At 54.2% G+C, this 14,302-nt stretch overlaps 5 protein-coding genes across 5 annotated transcripts; 3 read left to right on the forward strand and 2 right to left on the reverse strand.

Moving 5' to 3' along the window:
* Nucleotides 1-1,208: 1,208 nt before the first annotated feature.
* M406DRAFT_358239 (uncharacterized protein) lies at nucleotides 1,209-3,008 on the forward strand. The gene is made up of 2 exons (XM_040923838.1): nucleotides 1,209-1,741; nucleotides 2,010-3,008. Exons 1-2 carry the CDS (start codon nucleotides 1,568-1,570, stop codon nucleotides 2,511-2,513), a joined length of 678 nt encoding a protein of 225 aa, XP_040771564.1. The 5' UTR covers nucleotides 1,209-1,567; the 3' UTR covers nucleotides 2,514-3,008.
* A 574-nt stretch (nucleotides 3,009-3,582) lies between these two features.
* On the reverse strand, nucleotides 3,583-4,849 carry M406DRAFT_47103 (uncharacterized protein; the record flags this gene model as incomplete). The annotated part of the gene is made up of 3 exons (XM_040924319.1): nucleotides 3,583-3,943; nucleotides 4,036-4,493; nucleotides 4,574-4,849. 3 exons carry the CDS (start codon nucleotides 4,847-4,849, stop codon nucleotides 3,583-3,585), a joined length of 1,095 nt encoding a protein of 364 aa, XP_040771565.1.
* A 1,672-nt stretch (nucleotides 4,850-6,521) lies between these two features.
* Nucleotides 6,522-7,508, reverse strand: M406DRAFT_268335 (uncharacterized protein; the record flags this gene model as incomplete). Its single annotated transcript, XM_040917928.1, has 3 exons — nucleotides 6,522-6,930; nucleotides 6,982-7,329; nucleotides 7,396-7,508. 3 exons carry the CDS (start codon nucleotides 7,506-7,508, stop codon nucleotides 6,522-6,524), a joined length of 870 nt encoding a protein of 289 aa, XP_040771566.1.
* Nucleotides 7,509-9,731: 2,223 nt separating this feature from the next.
* Nucleotides 9,732-11,283, forward strand: M406DRAFT_267427 (Nucleotidylyl transferase; the record flags this gene model as incomplete). Its single annotated transcript, XM_040917878.1, has 5 exons — nucleotides 9,732-9,831; nucleotides 9,916-10,033; nucleotides 10,124-10,535; nucleotides 10,578-10,865; nucleotides 10,924-11,283. The coding sequence occupies 5 exons, from the start codon at nucleotides 9,732-9,734 to the stop codon at nucleotides 11,281-11,283; spliced, it is 1,278 nt and encodes a 425-aa protein (XP_040771567.1).
* Nucleotides 11,284-13,096: 1,813 nt separating this feature from the next.
* Nucleotides 13,097-14,068, forward strand: M406DRAFT_73067 (uncharacterized protein; the record flags this gene model as incomplete). Its single annotated transcript, XM_040925605.1, has 1 exon — nucleotides 13,097-14,068. One exon carries the CDS (start codon nucleotides 13,097-13,099, stop codon nucleotides 14,066-14,068), a length of 972 nt encoding a protein of 323 aa, XP_040771568.1.
* Nucleotides 14,069-14,302: the final 234 nt, after the last annotated feature.

The raw sequence follows: 14,302 nt of genomic DNA on the forward strand, positions 1-14,302 counted from the left end.
GGTAGACGATCTGTCCTCGCACAGGACTGGTACCTTGAGAAGGTGCTTGGAGGTTGCTGAATGTACCGCAGCTCCTTGGACAGGAAATATTCCAAATCCTGAGTCAGCCGGGAAGATGACATGTTGGCAAGATCTATCAGAAGCAATCAACATGTCGTCATGATGGCCGTGAATGCTGCATCTCTCCTGGAAGGCTGGACGATGGCGGTCAGGTACACCTGACGAATGTGCTCGTAAAAATGAAGTCAGCCCTCTCCACTGCCCCAGACTGTCCGTTCGTTTGTCGTAAAAAATAATAATTAAAATAAATAAAAAATCAACAAAAGGAATTACTGGCCCGTGCCATTCGAGGATGCAGGGCGAGAGATTCCAAATTGCCTTCTGGAAGCCCAGCCAGGCCCATGAAGCGGGTCACAGCCGCCCTATCTGACGGGGGAGGGGCCATGGTGTGGGCAGCATGGCACATCTCAATACGGAGAGCTCTATGGTGGGGAATTTGAATCTGTCGGGATTCGCTAGAGCTGAATGGGGGTCCTAGCTAGGCCGTAAGGGGCAATACCATGGTGCAGCTTCCCCAGGCCCTGACCTGACCGCCTCTGCTCCTCGTCCGGTGCTTCCCCCAACACATACCAGCAATACCTGGTTCGCGGCTCTAGGTTGTTGAGAGCTTACCCCCTGCACCTTCCCGGTGGGTTTCATAGAGCTACAATGGTAGCCATTGGTGATACCTCATAAGCGTGGCATGATGCTGGAGAGGAAAGAGCGGGAAAGAGGGGATGGGAGAGGGGTGGGAGGGCTGAGAGGGAGCCAGGCTTGGCACTCAAGAGTCTATCTACTCGGCGAATGAATAGTACACTTACTATGGTATTACTGACTACTGTAGTAAAGTACTTCTTCCTCGTGTCTTCGTTTCACGAGGTATCTTCTCCTGTCGATCCGGTTGGTGGCCGTTCCCAGCGACAGCCAAAATCCAGTGCACGCCTCACTTCCAACTCACCTACTCATTACAGTATTCCTTACAGTATTCCTTACAAAGTACTCTCAGCTATCTCTGTGGCTCAGATCTTCCCCTTGCTGTGTCTTACCCCCCCAGAGCTTGTTGAAGGGCCCCTCTCTACTTACTCGTCTCCTCCCCTTTCCCACCCTCTTTTCTTCTTTCCTTCCCTCCCTCTGGGAATTCAGATCGACTGGACGAGTATAAACCAACTACTTATCAACCAACTACTACCACCTTCCTCCTCATCCTCTCCTCATTCGCCCTCCCCACCTCCCGCCCTCCTCCACTCACCTCCATATCTCTCCCTAGTCTGACCTGTACATCCCCATCGAACCACACTCTACGGACTTCCGACGCATATCAGCTCACCCACCTAGATATAACACGACCGACTCGTCCCTCTCCATACTCAAGGGTCTTCCAATTCCATCATCATATATCGTGCTTACGCCATTGACTCCTCGTCCATTCTTGTCACATCAAGTCCTGAATCTGTCCCGATTGTTGCTTGGATTATCCATATTTCTCTACTCCTATCTCGATACTACCCGTGCTACTACCACCACCACCATGACACGGGTGACACCTCTGCCACGCGAGCTCGCCAAGCTCACCAGGTCCCTGGGCTCCTCAGTGGCTGCCCCTCGCTCCAGCCAGCTCCTCAGCAACAGCTCCCGGGCTGGAGCTGCCCGTGTCCGCAAGGACCTTGAGAATGGCACTGTTGACATGCTGCCGGCTTCAGAGGTGAGCATCCTAATTCCTACATAGGTCAAAAGCCACCACCCCATTGGGTCGGTCCCCTGGGTATAATCCTCGGGATCCGAAGCCCTTCCTCCAAGGTTGCAGACACGCCCTCTCTCCCAAACAGGATGGACGGACGTCTATCAACCTTCGGTGAATTTCAAACTCGGTCACTCACTCAATTCACCTGCACAAAGAATTTCCCCTGGCTTTGATTTTTATTTTATTTTAAAAAAAGAAGTTCACTGACGGGCTAAACCCCCCTCTCTAGCGGTCCATGACCACCGCCCACCGCCCAAGTCCTCAGCCCACTCCCAACCCCGCCCGCACCATTCCCTTGATGCAGTCCTTCCACTCCACCCCCACCGCAACCGCCCGCTCCGACATCTCTACCATCGACTTCGCCTTTCTCCCTTCCCTCGCCGACAGTTCACCCTCGGCCGACTCCTTCGCCCAGGTCCGCGTCCCGCTCCTCCCGGACAACTTTGCCCCGGAGAGACCCCCCGCCATCTTCGCCCCCGAGCTCCAGGGTGATGTCCCCCTACCCCGGAGCGAGATTATTGTCATGGCCGCCGACCCGGCCTCCGTCAGCGCCGTCTCTGCTCTCACTGAGGTTGAGGGTATGGGCCCTGACGGCGTTGAGCTGCGCTTTGACTTTGAGAGTCGCGCCCCAGCTGAGGCCGAGGGCGAGTATGCCGGTGGTATGCTGACGGATCTGTGGAAGGGGCTGGTCGAAGATGTCCTCGGGGGCCAGAAGTCGAGGCCTGCTTTCTAAGCAAGGATGGTTCAAGTCCAGGAAGGGAGAGGGATGACGTTATTTCAACAAGAAGGACGGGGAAGAAGGGATAGGACGAAGACGTGCATTTGTAAAGCGAGCGAGGCGAATGAGCAGACACTCACGAGGCCTGACTGCGAGACGGCCGGGTGCTGTGGGCTGCGTTGTACAAGGGGCGTTCTTGATTGGTTGATATTGGTCTTGCTGGACCATGGCGATGGTCTAGATTCACCGGGGCAGCGGTTGTCCCTGGGTTTCTTTCCTTACTTGCTCTCATGGTGTGTCTTCTTGCACATAGAAACTTGGACGTTGATGATGGTATGTCCTGGAACAAAGGACCGATGAGTCCTCTTGATGGAGCAGTGGTCACTCGTTTCGTCTATTATTACTTTCTCTCTTTTATACACGAGATCCTTCCGCGTTGTTCATAACAAGATTGTAATCTGATTAGCACTCACACAGTGGCATATCATGGCCCAGGCTTTTTACGCTTTCAACTTTACCTTCTCTTGTGTGATCTGTGTGAAACGACGAATTTGCCGCTTTCATTTGAATTGTTGAACTATCTAGCGGAGACTTTGCACAGTCTCTCTCCTGGATCCCTCACTACTCTGAATAACACTGATGCTTGGAGGGTACGCACTTCCAATCTTCGCTCTTCCTCCTCCGACATCACGAGTTTCATTTCCGAAATTCGACCAATCTCTCCTCCTCCAGCAACCTTCCAGAACGCCATATCGCCTATTGTCGCTCATTAGACAGATCTGCATACCAGCTAGAACGGCTAGCGCTCGGAACTACCGGTCGGGGAGGTGCCCAGACTCGGTATTGTAAAACGTTCCTCGAAGTACTTCGTTCCACAATTGACCGGCTGACCTGCTGCTGTTGCCCAAGGCTGTCCATCTTCATCTTGTTTTCCTCCACTTTGTGTGGTATTTGTTCCACTCGGTGCGCTAGAATATTAAGATTTTCCTTGCCACAGAAGCACGCTCCTTGTGTCCATCGAGTCCGGGCTGAAGCAATCCTTGTAGAGAAGCCATCATCCTCGGCGCATCCGATTTGAGCTGTCCTACCGCTTCTTAGAGCTCTGTCGGGGCTTGCACTCATCTGCCTGGACGGGGTGGAGCATGAGTTTGATGGGCTGTTGCGGGTTGTTGGCCTGGTAGCCCTTGGACCAGTCGTAGCTGACGGCGTACGCGAAGATGTTGCCGTTCTTGTTGAAGGTGGTCGCGGTGATGGGGCCGCCGACGTTGGGGTAGCCCTTGAGGCGGTGCTTTGCGTCCTTGTCCCAGAAATGGAACGTGCCATCGGAACCGGCAGTGGAGAAGGTGCCGTGCACGGGGTGGAACGAGATGTCGTTCACGGCGTAGACGTTGGTGGGGTTGTTGCCAACGGCCTGGTCACGGTGGCACTTGAAGGAGAAGTTTGAGCTGTTGGGAAGAACGTCAGTGGCGTTGCCCCTCAAGTATGGCCATGCCTGTTGTCTCACGAAGAAGGGAGAAGACTGTTTTTGATTGCATACCTTGAATCCTTATCCTCCACATACTGGATGGCGCAGCGGCCCTCGATGCTGCCGACTGCATAACCTGAAGCATCCGCGAAGCAGCTAACGACACGGGTCTGCCACTTGAGCGGGCTCTGGTGCTTCTTGTAGTAGTCCGCCGAGGGGTTTCTCATGTCCATCACGTTGACGAAGCGCTCCGCAGTAGCAATGACCAGCATATTGTCGCGGGCATCCATGCTGTACACCCGCTCGGGGGCGACCTTCTCGACCACGGGAGTGCTCTGTCGGAGGTCCCAGAACCTGACGTTCTTGTCCCAGGAGCCAGTGACTAGGACTGACTGGCCGTTGATCTCGACGCACCGAATCGACCGGATGGGCTTGTCGTGCTGCGCAACGGTTTGGAGATTGCCAGGAGAGTTGAGGTCGCAGAGCCTGGCCTGGTTGTCCGCGCCCGCAGACACGATCCTTTGGCCGTCCTAGCACTTTGGTGTGAATATATACGCCACGACCCAAGACGGAAGAGAAGAAGAGGGGGCGGGGTGAGGGGCAGACATACCTTGAAGAAGTGGACGCTCAGGGCTGGGCCCTGGTGATCATAGGCATGGCGGCCTGCAGCCTGGCCTGTGTTGCTGTCGACCTCGTAGATACGGACCTTCTTGTCCCAGCTGGCAACTGCCAGGAAGTCCTTTTGGTCGGCGATATTGGGGTTGAAGGCGATACTGGAGATGCTGTCCGTGGGAAGATCGTTGACAGCGACGTCGTTCTTGAGGTCACCGACTGTGTTGCTGCTCGCAGCAGCGGCCGCGGCAGTAGTGCCGAAGAGGCCTGACATATTGATTGCAGAGCCCTGAGTTGATCCTCGATGCAGGACTCGGAAGAATGCGAGCAAATGAAGAAAAGTCTAAGAGACAAGAATTGGAAGCTGGCAAAAGACGGGCAGACTGTATGTCAAGGCTGCCTTGGTGAGGCAACGCTGAACGTTGGATTGTGTGGACCGCCGGCGTCTGACTGAATGGATATTCGAAGGCGTTCGAAAGTAAAGGCACCCGCCCGCCAGAAAGTTGACGCGCCTCTGATCCCTGTAACACAGTGGGAGCTCGAGTAGGAGCTATGCATTACATAAGCAGCACACGATTGGACACTGCAGATGCTTCTGTGACCCCCACCCCCCTGCACGTCAAAAAAGTTTCTACTTTAAGTAGCCGCAACTTCGTTTTCTTTTCTTCTCCCTCTTTCTTCTTCCCCTTCAAGTTCCCCTCGCCCGACAAATCGCCATCGAAGCTCCAAACGGAGATGCCCGTCAGGTCATCTCATAAACAGTGCTTCGGGAGAAAGTCCCCGGACAATCTTTTCTGGCTTTTTGCCAGCGAGGAATGCCGAAAGGCGCCGCCATAGAAGCACCATGCGGCTGATCTCTGCGCTCCCCCGTCCCTCAGTCTGACGTCCTGCCTGCCCCGTCCCACCGCTACATCTGTTGGCTGGCCTCCCCATCATCATGGACACCGGTTCTTCCTAGGAGAGACCAACATGGACGAAGATATGAGTCCGCGCTCTTCACGGGATTTCATGGCCGTGTGTTTCCTGCTCTGTTGAGGTGGTCGTTGATCGGTGGTGGGTTTTGCGGACGCAAGGCGGTCTGGTGCTGGGGGCATCTAGTGGGGTGCGCTGGAGAGTGTTTTCGTCGAGATATGATAGGTATGCGATTGCCTAGGGACGGGTTTCGGCCTGAACCTGGTTACTCGATGGGGCTCATTCTTGGTGCGAGGGGACTTCACATATCACACACCCTTTTTCTTTTCCGTTGCGCCGTTCTGCTCTACCATCTGTGGCTGGGAAGGGAGTTGACAAAACCTGAACTTCTGAGCTTCGTGGGAGGCTTTTCCTTTGTTGACGACCAACCCAGCCGGATGCGAGGACAGCACAGCTGGCGGCACACCCCCATTTCATATGATGAACACCATTTATAGAGTCAAGCACTGAGGCCCAGCCTACCTAAAATGGAGGTGCAGCCGCTGACGATACAATAATGCGTTATGGTTTCTGATGAACTTTCCTTCTCACAACTCTTTTGTTATCACATCCCCCCTACTCTGATATCTGTTCTGATACTCCTACTGGTTTGTCTTTTATTCTACCTAGATAGTAAATGACAGCATATCTGATTCTTGTTGTACACACCGTTAATCTTCGTCGTCGTCATGACCAGTGAAGCCCCTTCAGTGTACGGGGCCGAACCAAGAATACATGGAGGCCACAGCCAAGAAAAGTCTATTTGAACATATGAATATTCGTAATATTGGATATATCATTGCCATCCCAAAAACAAAGAAGAAAGTAAAAAGACTCCCCAGTGCCATGGATATCTCATCGTTGAACTCCAGCCCAGACAGTAAAATCAAGACCCCCAGCAAATGTTATCATCACATCCAGAGGTTACCCCGTCATTAGGCCCCCCTCCCTCCCTCCTCTTCTTCGTATATCACCCCCCATACCATCGTGCACGCTCACATTAACCCACCCAATACGATCTTGCCCACATTCGCTACCTCGGTCCTCACGCCATTCCGGCTGGTTTCCTCAAACTCCTTAACGACGCCCTGCACGATGATTTTCCTGACCCGCGAGTCGGCCTTGGTGAACAGCTCAGCAACAGCGGCATTACACTCCCTCGGCGTGGGCAGGAGGCTCAGCAGGCGCGTGTAGGCATCGATCAGCACATCGCACAGCGTGGCAAAGGTCTCGAAGAAGTCCGGGTCGAAGGGCAGGCTCGGCGTGAGCAGGTGGACGTACTCCTCGCCCGGGAGGAGGTCGGCCTCGCTCTGTCCGAAGCTGACGACGCTCGCGGACCCGCCAAGCCCGTTCATGACGGAGGTTGCCGAGCCCGCGGCGCTCGAGACGCCCGGGACTCCCGCGCTCCCCGGGACGACGCCGTTCATCGCCGCCGCCGTCATGCCGTCCTCGTACAGGATCTCGTTGTTGGCGGAGCTGCTGCGCCGGGCCTTGGCGGAGGGCGTGGCGCGGCGGAAGACGTTCAGGTTGGGGATCCTCGCCCTGCCGAGGGCGGAGGAGGGCCCGCCAGTCTCGGGGTGGAGAGACTGGAAGGAGTCGAACTCGCTCAGGAGGAGGTTAAAGGTACGGAGGAACTCCATCGGGGTGTTGGAGTTGAGGTCGATGACGGTCGGGAGGGAGAGGCCCAGTAATAAGTAGTTGGTGGCTCGCCGGGCGAGGCGCCGATTGTCAAAGTAGGGCATGCGCGCGAGGTCAGGCTTGTCGAAGAGGACTGTGTTGAACCAGTAGACGCGGCCCTCGTGGCTACATAAGGCGAGATTGTCTGGTTCAGTCAAGGGTCGATGAGAGGGGCGGAGAAGCAACACTTACGCCTTTCGCAGGTATTCTAATGTTGATATCCTCTTGTTTGCCATCTCCTGTATATGCTGGTGCACCATACTCGACTCTCCCTGTAGGGCCCCTGCAGACGGCGGGGGCAACATCATCCCCCCACTGGTGGCCAGGGGAAACCCATTGGCGGGGTTCGTCCCGGTCCTGCTTAACATCCTGCCGCCTCCCGGTATAAACGCCGCCGTGGGATCCATTGCCCTCGAGCCCAGGCCGGTTGGACGCGACGCAGAATGGTGGTAGGAGGAGGAGGATGCGCTGTCCGTGTTGCGGCTCAACTCGGCTGCCGGAGTCGGCGCGTGGTTGTGAGGGATGGGCGCAGGCGGGCTGGCCTTGACGGTGGTTTCTAAGGGGCTTTTCGCTACCGCGGGAGGTGTTCTGCTGCTGGTATTGCGAGGACGGCTTCCTATGCCTTGTACTTCGCCGAGGCCATCCCTGTCCCTCAGGGCAGAGGAGGACTTTGCGCGGCGACGGAGGCCGCTGAAGGTAGACTGTTGGGCGTGCGGCGGGGCCGACGAGGAAAAGGCGCCGAGGGAGGACTTGCGACCGGGATTGTTCTTGCGGAGTCCACTGGCACTCGCACTGGACGGAAACGGTTGCTCTGTTGGAGGAGCAGGAGGAGCAGCAGCAGCAGCAGGAGGAGGAGGAGAAAGACGACGAAGTAACGGCTCGGACTCCTGGAACGGACCACTAAGCGCTATGCCGTAGCCGAAAGTATCTGCGCCGTTCGCACCCGCTGTCGCTGGTCTTGAACCCTGGCCTGGTCGTTTTGGAGTTTGTGGGCGTGTTGAGGTGAGGGCGAAGTTGTAGCTGAAGTTGGTTGAGGATGATGAGACAAGGACGTCGTTGTCGCTGATAGTAATCGTCGTTGGGCCCAATGCGGCAGGCCTAAAAGACCCGCCGCCGCTGGGCCCGGACGCCTGCTGCTGTCGCTCCTGCATATTTAGGGGGTCATCGAGGTGGTGCTCGTGCCGCGTGTCAACCAGTTCAGCCCCCACTGCACCGTTGGCCCCCTCCACTATAGTAGATGCTGTTATAGGCGCTGCTAATTTCTGAACGTCAGATTTCTTTTATAAGTGTGTATGCTGTTCGTGTGACTGTTGTCTATGTGCGGTCGTTTTGAGTGTGGTATTGATCCGCAGGACTTTTCGATGGTCCTCGCAGGCAGTGTCACTTTCCACAGTCACTGCCAGGTGAACTGAGGTTTAGATTTACTTCCTGTTTTGAGTGATTTTTTCTCAAGAGACTCAAAGTTCAACCCTGTCATTGCGGCAAGCCCAAGTACCGTTACAGTGGTCGATCGCTGTAAAGATTAGTCGGACTGACGATGAGCAGCAGGGAGTTGTCGTGCTTGTCGAGCCATATTGTGGCCAAGACAACAACTAAAAAGAAGGAAGAGAAAAGAGAATGAAGTAGACATTCTCGCTCTCGGTCCTCTTATCAATACTTTGATTATAAAATAACAGGTGGAACAGCACGCCTCATGCATCAACGATCATCCCGTACAGTCGTAGGTGAGAAGCCCTGGTTCACATGCTTTGGGATCTGTCAAGGCATAAAATTCTTGTAACAAGGTTTAGCGCCTCTCCACTCATGGCTGTAAGGTACCTAAGCTGTGGGAGCCAATGACTTTCCTTGGTGCTTGGCATACTTGTGTGTGCAGCCGTGAAGAGGCTGTCATCCTTCAGCCTTTGACATTTCTAGTATCCGAGGAAAACACAGTTGCCTGTTCGCCAAAATCATATTGGCTCTTTCCACCGAGATGGTAATCGCAGGAGAAAATACGTATCATTATGGAGCCTTTTGATTAATTACCAAAAGAGATCTAACTCTAATCGTCAGCTGGCTGTCCAGGCCTTCCTCAACCTACGACGAACGTATGAGAGCAGTTTACCACCTAAATGATCTCATGATGTAACCATGCTCCCAAAGAAGTATACTGAGTTCTTGCTCTAATTTATCCTCGGTTCTGGGTTGCCATTTCTACCTAGCTGTTCTTCAACACCTCTTTTTACGGTTGCCATCGGCTACAAATGACGATCCACTCTACTTAAATCACCAGTGAGGGGCAAGTTTGGGTCGCGTCGCGTCGAATGGCAGCGCTACAACAAGGAGAGGGCTACAAGCTTAACCTCTACTATACATCATGCCCAGGTCTCATCTACCCCATTGAGTACTACCTCCGGCTGTTCTGAGCCCCCTTTCTTTGGAATTTCATCCAGATCGCCAATTCCATCCCGAGAAAATTCATCCGCCTGAATTGCCTGGTCGGCCTGAACCTCAACGATACTTCAATTAGCCTCTTCCTAAGCCCAAAAATGTCAGGAATCGATCCTACATCCCCACCAGGAGAGGCGGCACCCGAACTGCTCGACGGCCGCATCTGGGTCGACGGCTGCTGGGACTTCTTCCACCATGGTTCGTTCTGCCTTGTCTCAGCCGCGCCAAACCTCGTGTGAGAGGGTGTCTGTCTTCTGTTAACCTCTGTTTCCCTTCCTGAAGGCCACGCTGGCGCTATGATGCAGGCCCGCCAGCTCGGCGACGAGCTGTACGTGGGTGTGCACTCGGACGAGTCCATCCTGGAGAACAAGGGACCTACGGTGATGGATCTGCAGGAGCGGTGAGAGCCCCCGTACCCTTTCTTCAAAGCACCTCACCAACCTTTCGGCGTAGATGACAACCTGACATCACTAACACTACCCTTTTTCAGTATCGCCGCCGTCGACGCCTGCCGCTGGGTGACCCGCTCTGTCGCGCGTGCCCCCTACGTGACACAGCTCTCCTGGATCACCCACTACGGCTGCCGATATGTCGTCCACGGGGACGACATCACCTCGGACAGCAGCGGTGAGGACTGCTACCGCTTTGTGAAGGAGGCCGGGCGTTTCAAAGTCGTCAAGCGGACGCCCTCCATCTCGACGACGGACTTGGTGGGCCGCATGCTACTGTGCACACGGACGCACTTCATCAGGTCACTCCGGCGGACCCTGAGCGGCGAGGAGGGCCACGGCAGCGAGGCTGAGAGGCGGGCCGAGGGTGGCGCCATGACGGAGCGCATGAGGGCCTACGCCAGCGACGAGAGCGCCAAGGCGCCCGGGGCGGCAGTGTGGTTCTGGGAGGGCGTCGGATTCGAGGCCAAGCAGGGGCATGACGGGGTCGACGAGAAGGGGACTTTCGTGCGGCTGTTTGAGGGGCCCAGACCCAAGCCTGGCCAGAGGGTGGTGTATGTCGATGGTGGTTTTGATCTGTTCTCGAGCGGACACATCGAGTTCCTGCGACTCGTCGTCGAGGAGGAGAAGAAGCTGGCTGCCGAATGGGGCTGGGACAAGGATTACTCCCCTGTCTATGTGGTCGCGGGTGTTCACGACGACGAGGTGATTAACCACTGGAAGGGTGTCAACTATCCCATCATGAACATCTACGAGCGTGGCTTGTGTGTGCTGCAATGCAAGGTAGGTTTGGTGTCCATAACTCAGCCCAGGGTTTTCTCCAATATTAACACCACAGCAGTACGTCAACGCCGTGACCTTTGGCGCTCCCTTCACCCCCACCAAGGCCTACCTGTCCTCTCTTCCCTTGGGAACACCAGACGCTGTATACCACGGCCCCACCTCCTTCATGCCGCTCACCTACGACCCGTACACGGCGCCCAAGGAGCTCGGCATCTACCGTGAGATCGGCACGCACACCTTCCAGGAAGTCAACGCGGGTACCATCGTGCAGCGCATTCTCAGGAGCCGCGAGATGTACGAGGAGAGGCAGCGCAAGAAGGGCCAAAAGGCAGATGTCGAAGCCGCGACGAAACTGAGAGAGGAGCTGGAGCTGGAGCAGAAGAAGAAAGAGGAGCATCATGGAGTTGTGTCAGGCTGAAATCCGAGGTGATGGCATGTTATTGGTGACCATTTCTGGCAGTTGTCGTCAAGGCAGACCTCATCATCGCAGGGGGTCGGTAGAGTTGTCGTATAACTGGCAGCAAAGAGTGAAAGGTTGAGCTGGGGACCCCACCGTCAGGCCTACTCCTGCCCTCATTATCCAGACGATCCCCCCTGACAGCTTCCCAGGCATGAAAGACTATAGACCTAACGACGAAAAATCACACCTAATGCACAGTATACTGTCTCCCCATGTTTCTGCTTCGTATTGTCTCATGAATCAAAGCTTGGTCCAACGGTCGTTAATGAGGGGCTTGATCAGATATTTCGAAGCTGATGAGGCTGGGGGATCCAATCTACCATCGATCGAGTTCTCGCGTAACTCTCGCTGATATGACGGGGCGCTTATCTGCGGCGGAAATTACAAAATCGACGGTATGTGGCACGAGAAGACTCGTCCTCTTTGGACAAAAGAAAAACTGCTTGTTCCTTTAAAGATGGAACGCCACACAAGTCTATGCTCAGACTCTGAATTTGGTATCTCCCATTGTTTGAAGATGCCAATAATCACCCTGGAGCAGATTCAGACGCTCTTTTTACAGCTTTGTCTACCTCTGAAAACGCAACAGCTCGTTGAACACAGAACTTGGGATTCATGTCATGATAGATCGTCCATGGCCGATGTGTATCGCCATCACCTGATCTCGGCCTATCTCTGAAACGGTTGGGGCATTGTATTTATCACGGAAAGTCTGAGACTGGGTCACAATTATATAAACACCATGCAGAAGTTTCTCTTCTGGCAATCTTGCCTTGAAGACTGACCACCACGAAAAGTCACAAGGCTTTGCAACAGGATAGTCTCCTCCACCTCTCAGTTCTTGTTGCCGTGCTATCAAAGTATATTGTTATCAGGATAATAATGAACCTACCAATGATTCTTACAATAGGACGGTTTTCATTGAGCTTTTGTCTTCGAGATTTGAATTACTCATCCTAGCTAAGCACTTGTCAAGTGACATAAGAAAACCCTAGAGACCTCTTCATATCATGACACATCTAGGTATTGATGCTTTCCCGTATACCTGTGTGCATTCACCTTTCTATGTCCCCTCCTTGTTTCAACACGCTATAAATTTTCCCACTAAGCTCTCTGCAAATCAGGTTCCCTAGAGAATATCAAGGGTGAATTATCTAACCTCCCCACAGAGATCTCGAAGGGGATGTTGATAGTTTTCTAATTCCAGTTGAGTAGTAGGGAATCAAACTGTTGCATCATCTGCTACATCCTAGCCAGATCATTCATCAGAGGTCCAAAACTGTTCACCACACGATGATCTCTGTTTAGTGAGTAGTGGTGTATATACCTCCACGACTTCATGGAAGTCTATGTTCTCTTTCAGATTGAGAATCCAGTGCCCTGAAGAGCATGAACATCTTGGAACCTGAGCAATGAATATCATAACAAATCTTTGTTGTTCCAAACACCAATGCTGCCTCCTAAATCAACACAGCAAGTTCTCGTCTCAACGCCATAACCCTTGGTTCTGAGTTCCTTTGCCCATGGACGTGTCGTCAAGGCCCACTAAAATGCTTCAACTCGACCACCAGGGAGTTATTTGCTGTCTGTCTCACCAACTCTGCTTTCTTGTGAACTCTCCTTTCTGCCACGAAAGAAGTCTGCCTTCCACTTTGTACCCTCACTCTTCCTCCCAAAACAATTTGTGCTTTACTTGCCACAAGCTGCTCTTTGCAACCACTCAATGTTTGATCAACGATCCCTATCCATCCTCGCAACCAAAATCGCAACTATGGCTTCGTCTCAGACTCCTCTCGATACCCAGCCCCTGGAGCCTCAGCCTGGAGCCTCCGCTGGGTCGGTATCTGTTGTACCGGTCTCGAACGCTCAGAGACCCCAGCTTCCTCCTACCACCTTCACCTTGTTCGCCAACCTGCCACTCGAGGTGCAAGACAGGATCTGGGAGGCATCACTCCCTTTGGAAGAGCATATGCGTATCATCGTCGTCGGCGAGGGAAACAGGTGCACCAACTGCCACAACCTCAACCCAGTTCCACCCTCACGCGTTGCAGTGACAATCGGACTCGTGTGCCGACAAGCGCGAATCTCCATGCAGAGGGCCCTACGGAGACGTTGGCCTCTATCTTCAGTCCAGTACCTGCGGGACGGCCGCGCGGGGCAGCCCTCGTCCGTCGAAGTCAACGGCAAGAAAGACATATTCTATCTGGAAAAGAAATACATCACCGTCGCGGCTTCTGCTCTTTTCGTTCGACTTCCTGACGACACTCGCTCTTGGCTCGAGGACCCCGCCACCCACGTGGACCACATCATCGTGGACCTACGCGCCTTGTTGCAGATTGTCACCACGGCTATCACTACCCCCTGGCCCAAGAAGTCCATCAACCCAGGTCCTACTTTCCTCGCCGTGTTCTGCAACGGCTTGCAGGTGGCTGCCGCCGACCACCCGGCGCCCCAGTGGAACATGCTGCGCACCACGGTCAAGAAAATCACCATCTTCGTCATCTCTCGACCCTCCGACATGGCTTGCGAGTTTGCATACAAGGACCTCAAGCGCATTGTATTCGACGACATGGCCTCGGACGAGCTGAAGTCTTCCATCGCCGAGCTGGCCAGCAGCGCCATTCAGAAGGAACTGCTCGAGAAGCTCATGGGCTTGCTGGCGAATGTGTGGAGCGATGCCCAGGCGAAGAACATCCACGGACAATTTCCCGTGCTGGAGTTCGCCTGGACAAGGCCCGCTTGAGAGATAAATTCTGGGCGAAGAAGATGTTATATGCCTCGATCGGCGGCGGGAGAGAAAAGCCGGCTGAGGAAGACCTGACTGAGAGGAGGACTGGGTATGATGTTAGACATGGACGGGGACTGAGGATCGGCGTCAGCGAGTGAAAACCCAAGTCCGAACTCTACAATGATTTGCACAAGCTGGCCCTCATTTCATATGGGCTCTTGGTTGAGCAATCGGGTTCCTGTCTTCTTC

The sequence above is a fragment of the Cryphonectria parasitica genome (genome assembly GCF_011745365.1).
Source record: "Cryphonectria parasitica EP155 unplaced genomic scaffold M406scaffold_9, whole genome shotgun sequence".
Lineage (NCBI taxonomy): Eukaryota > Fungi > Ascomycota > Sordariomycetes > Diaporthales > Cryphonectriaceae > Cryphonectria > Cryphonectria parasitica.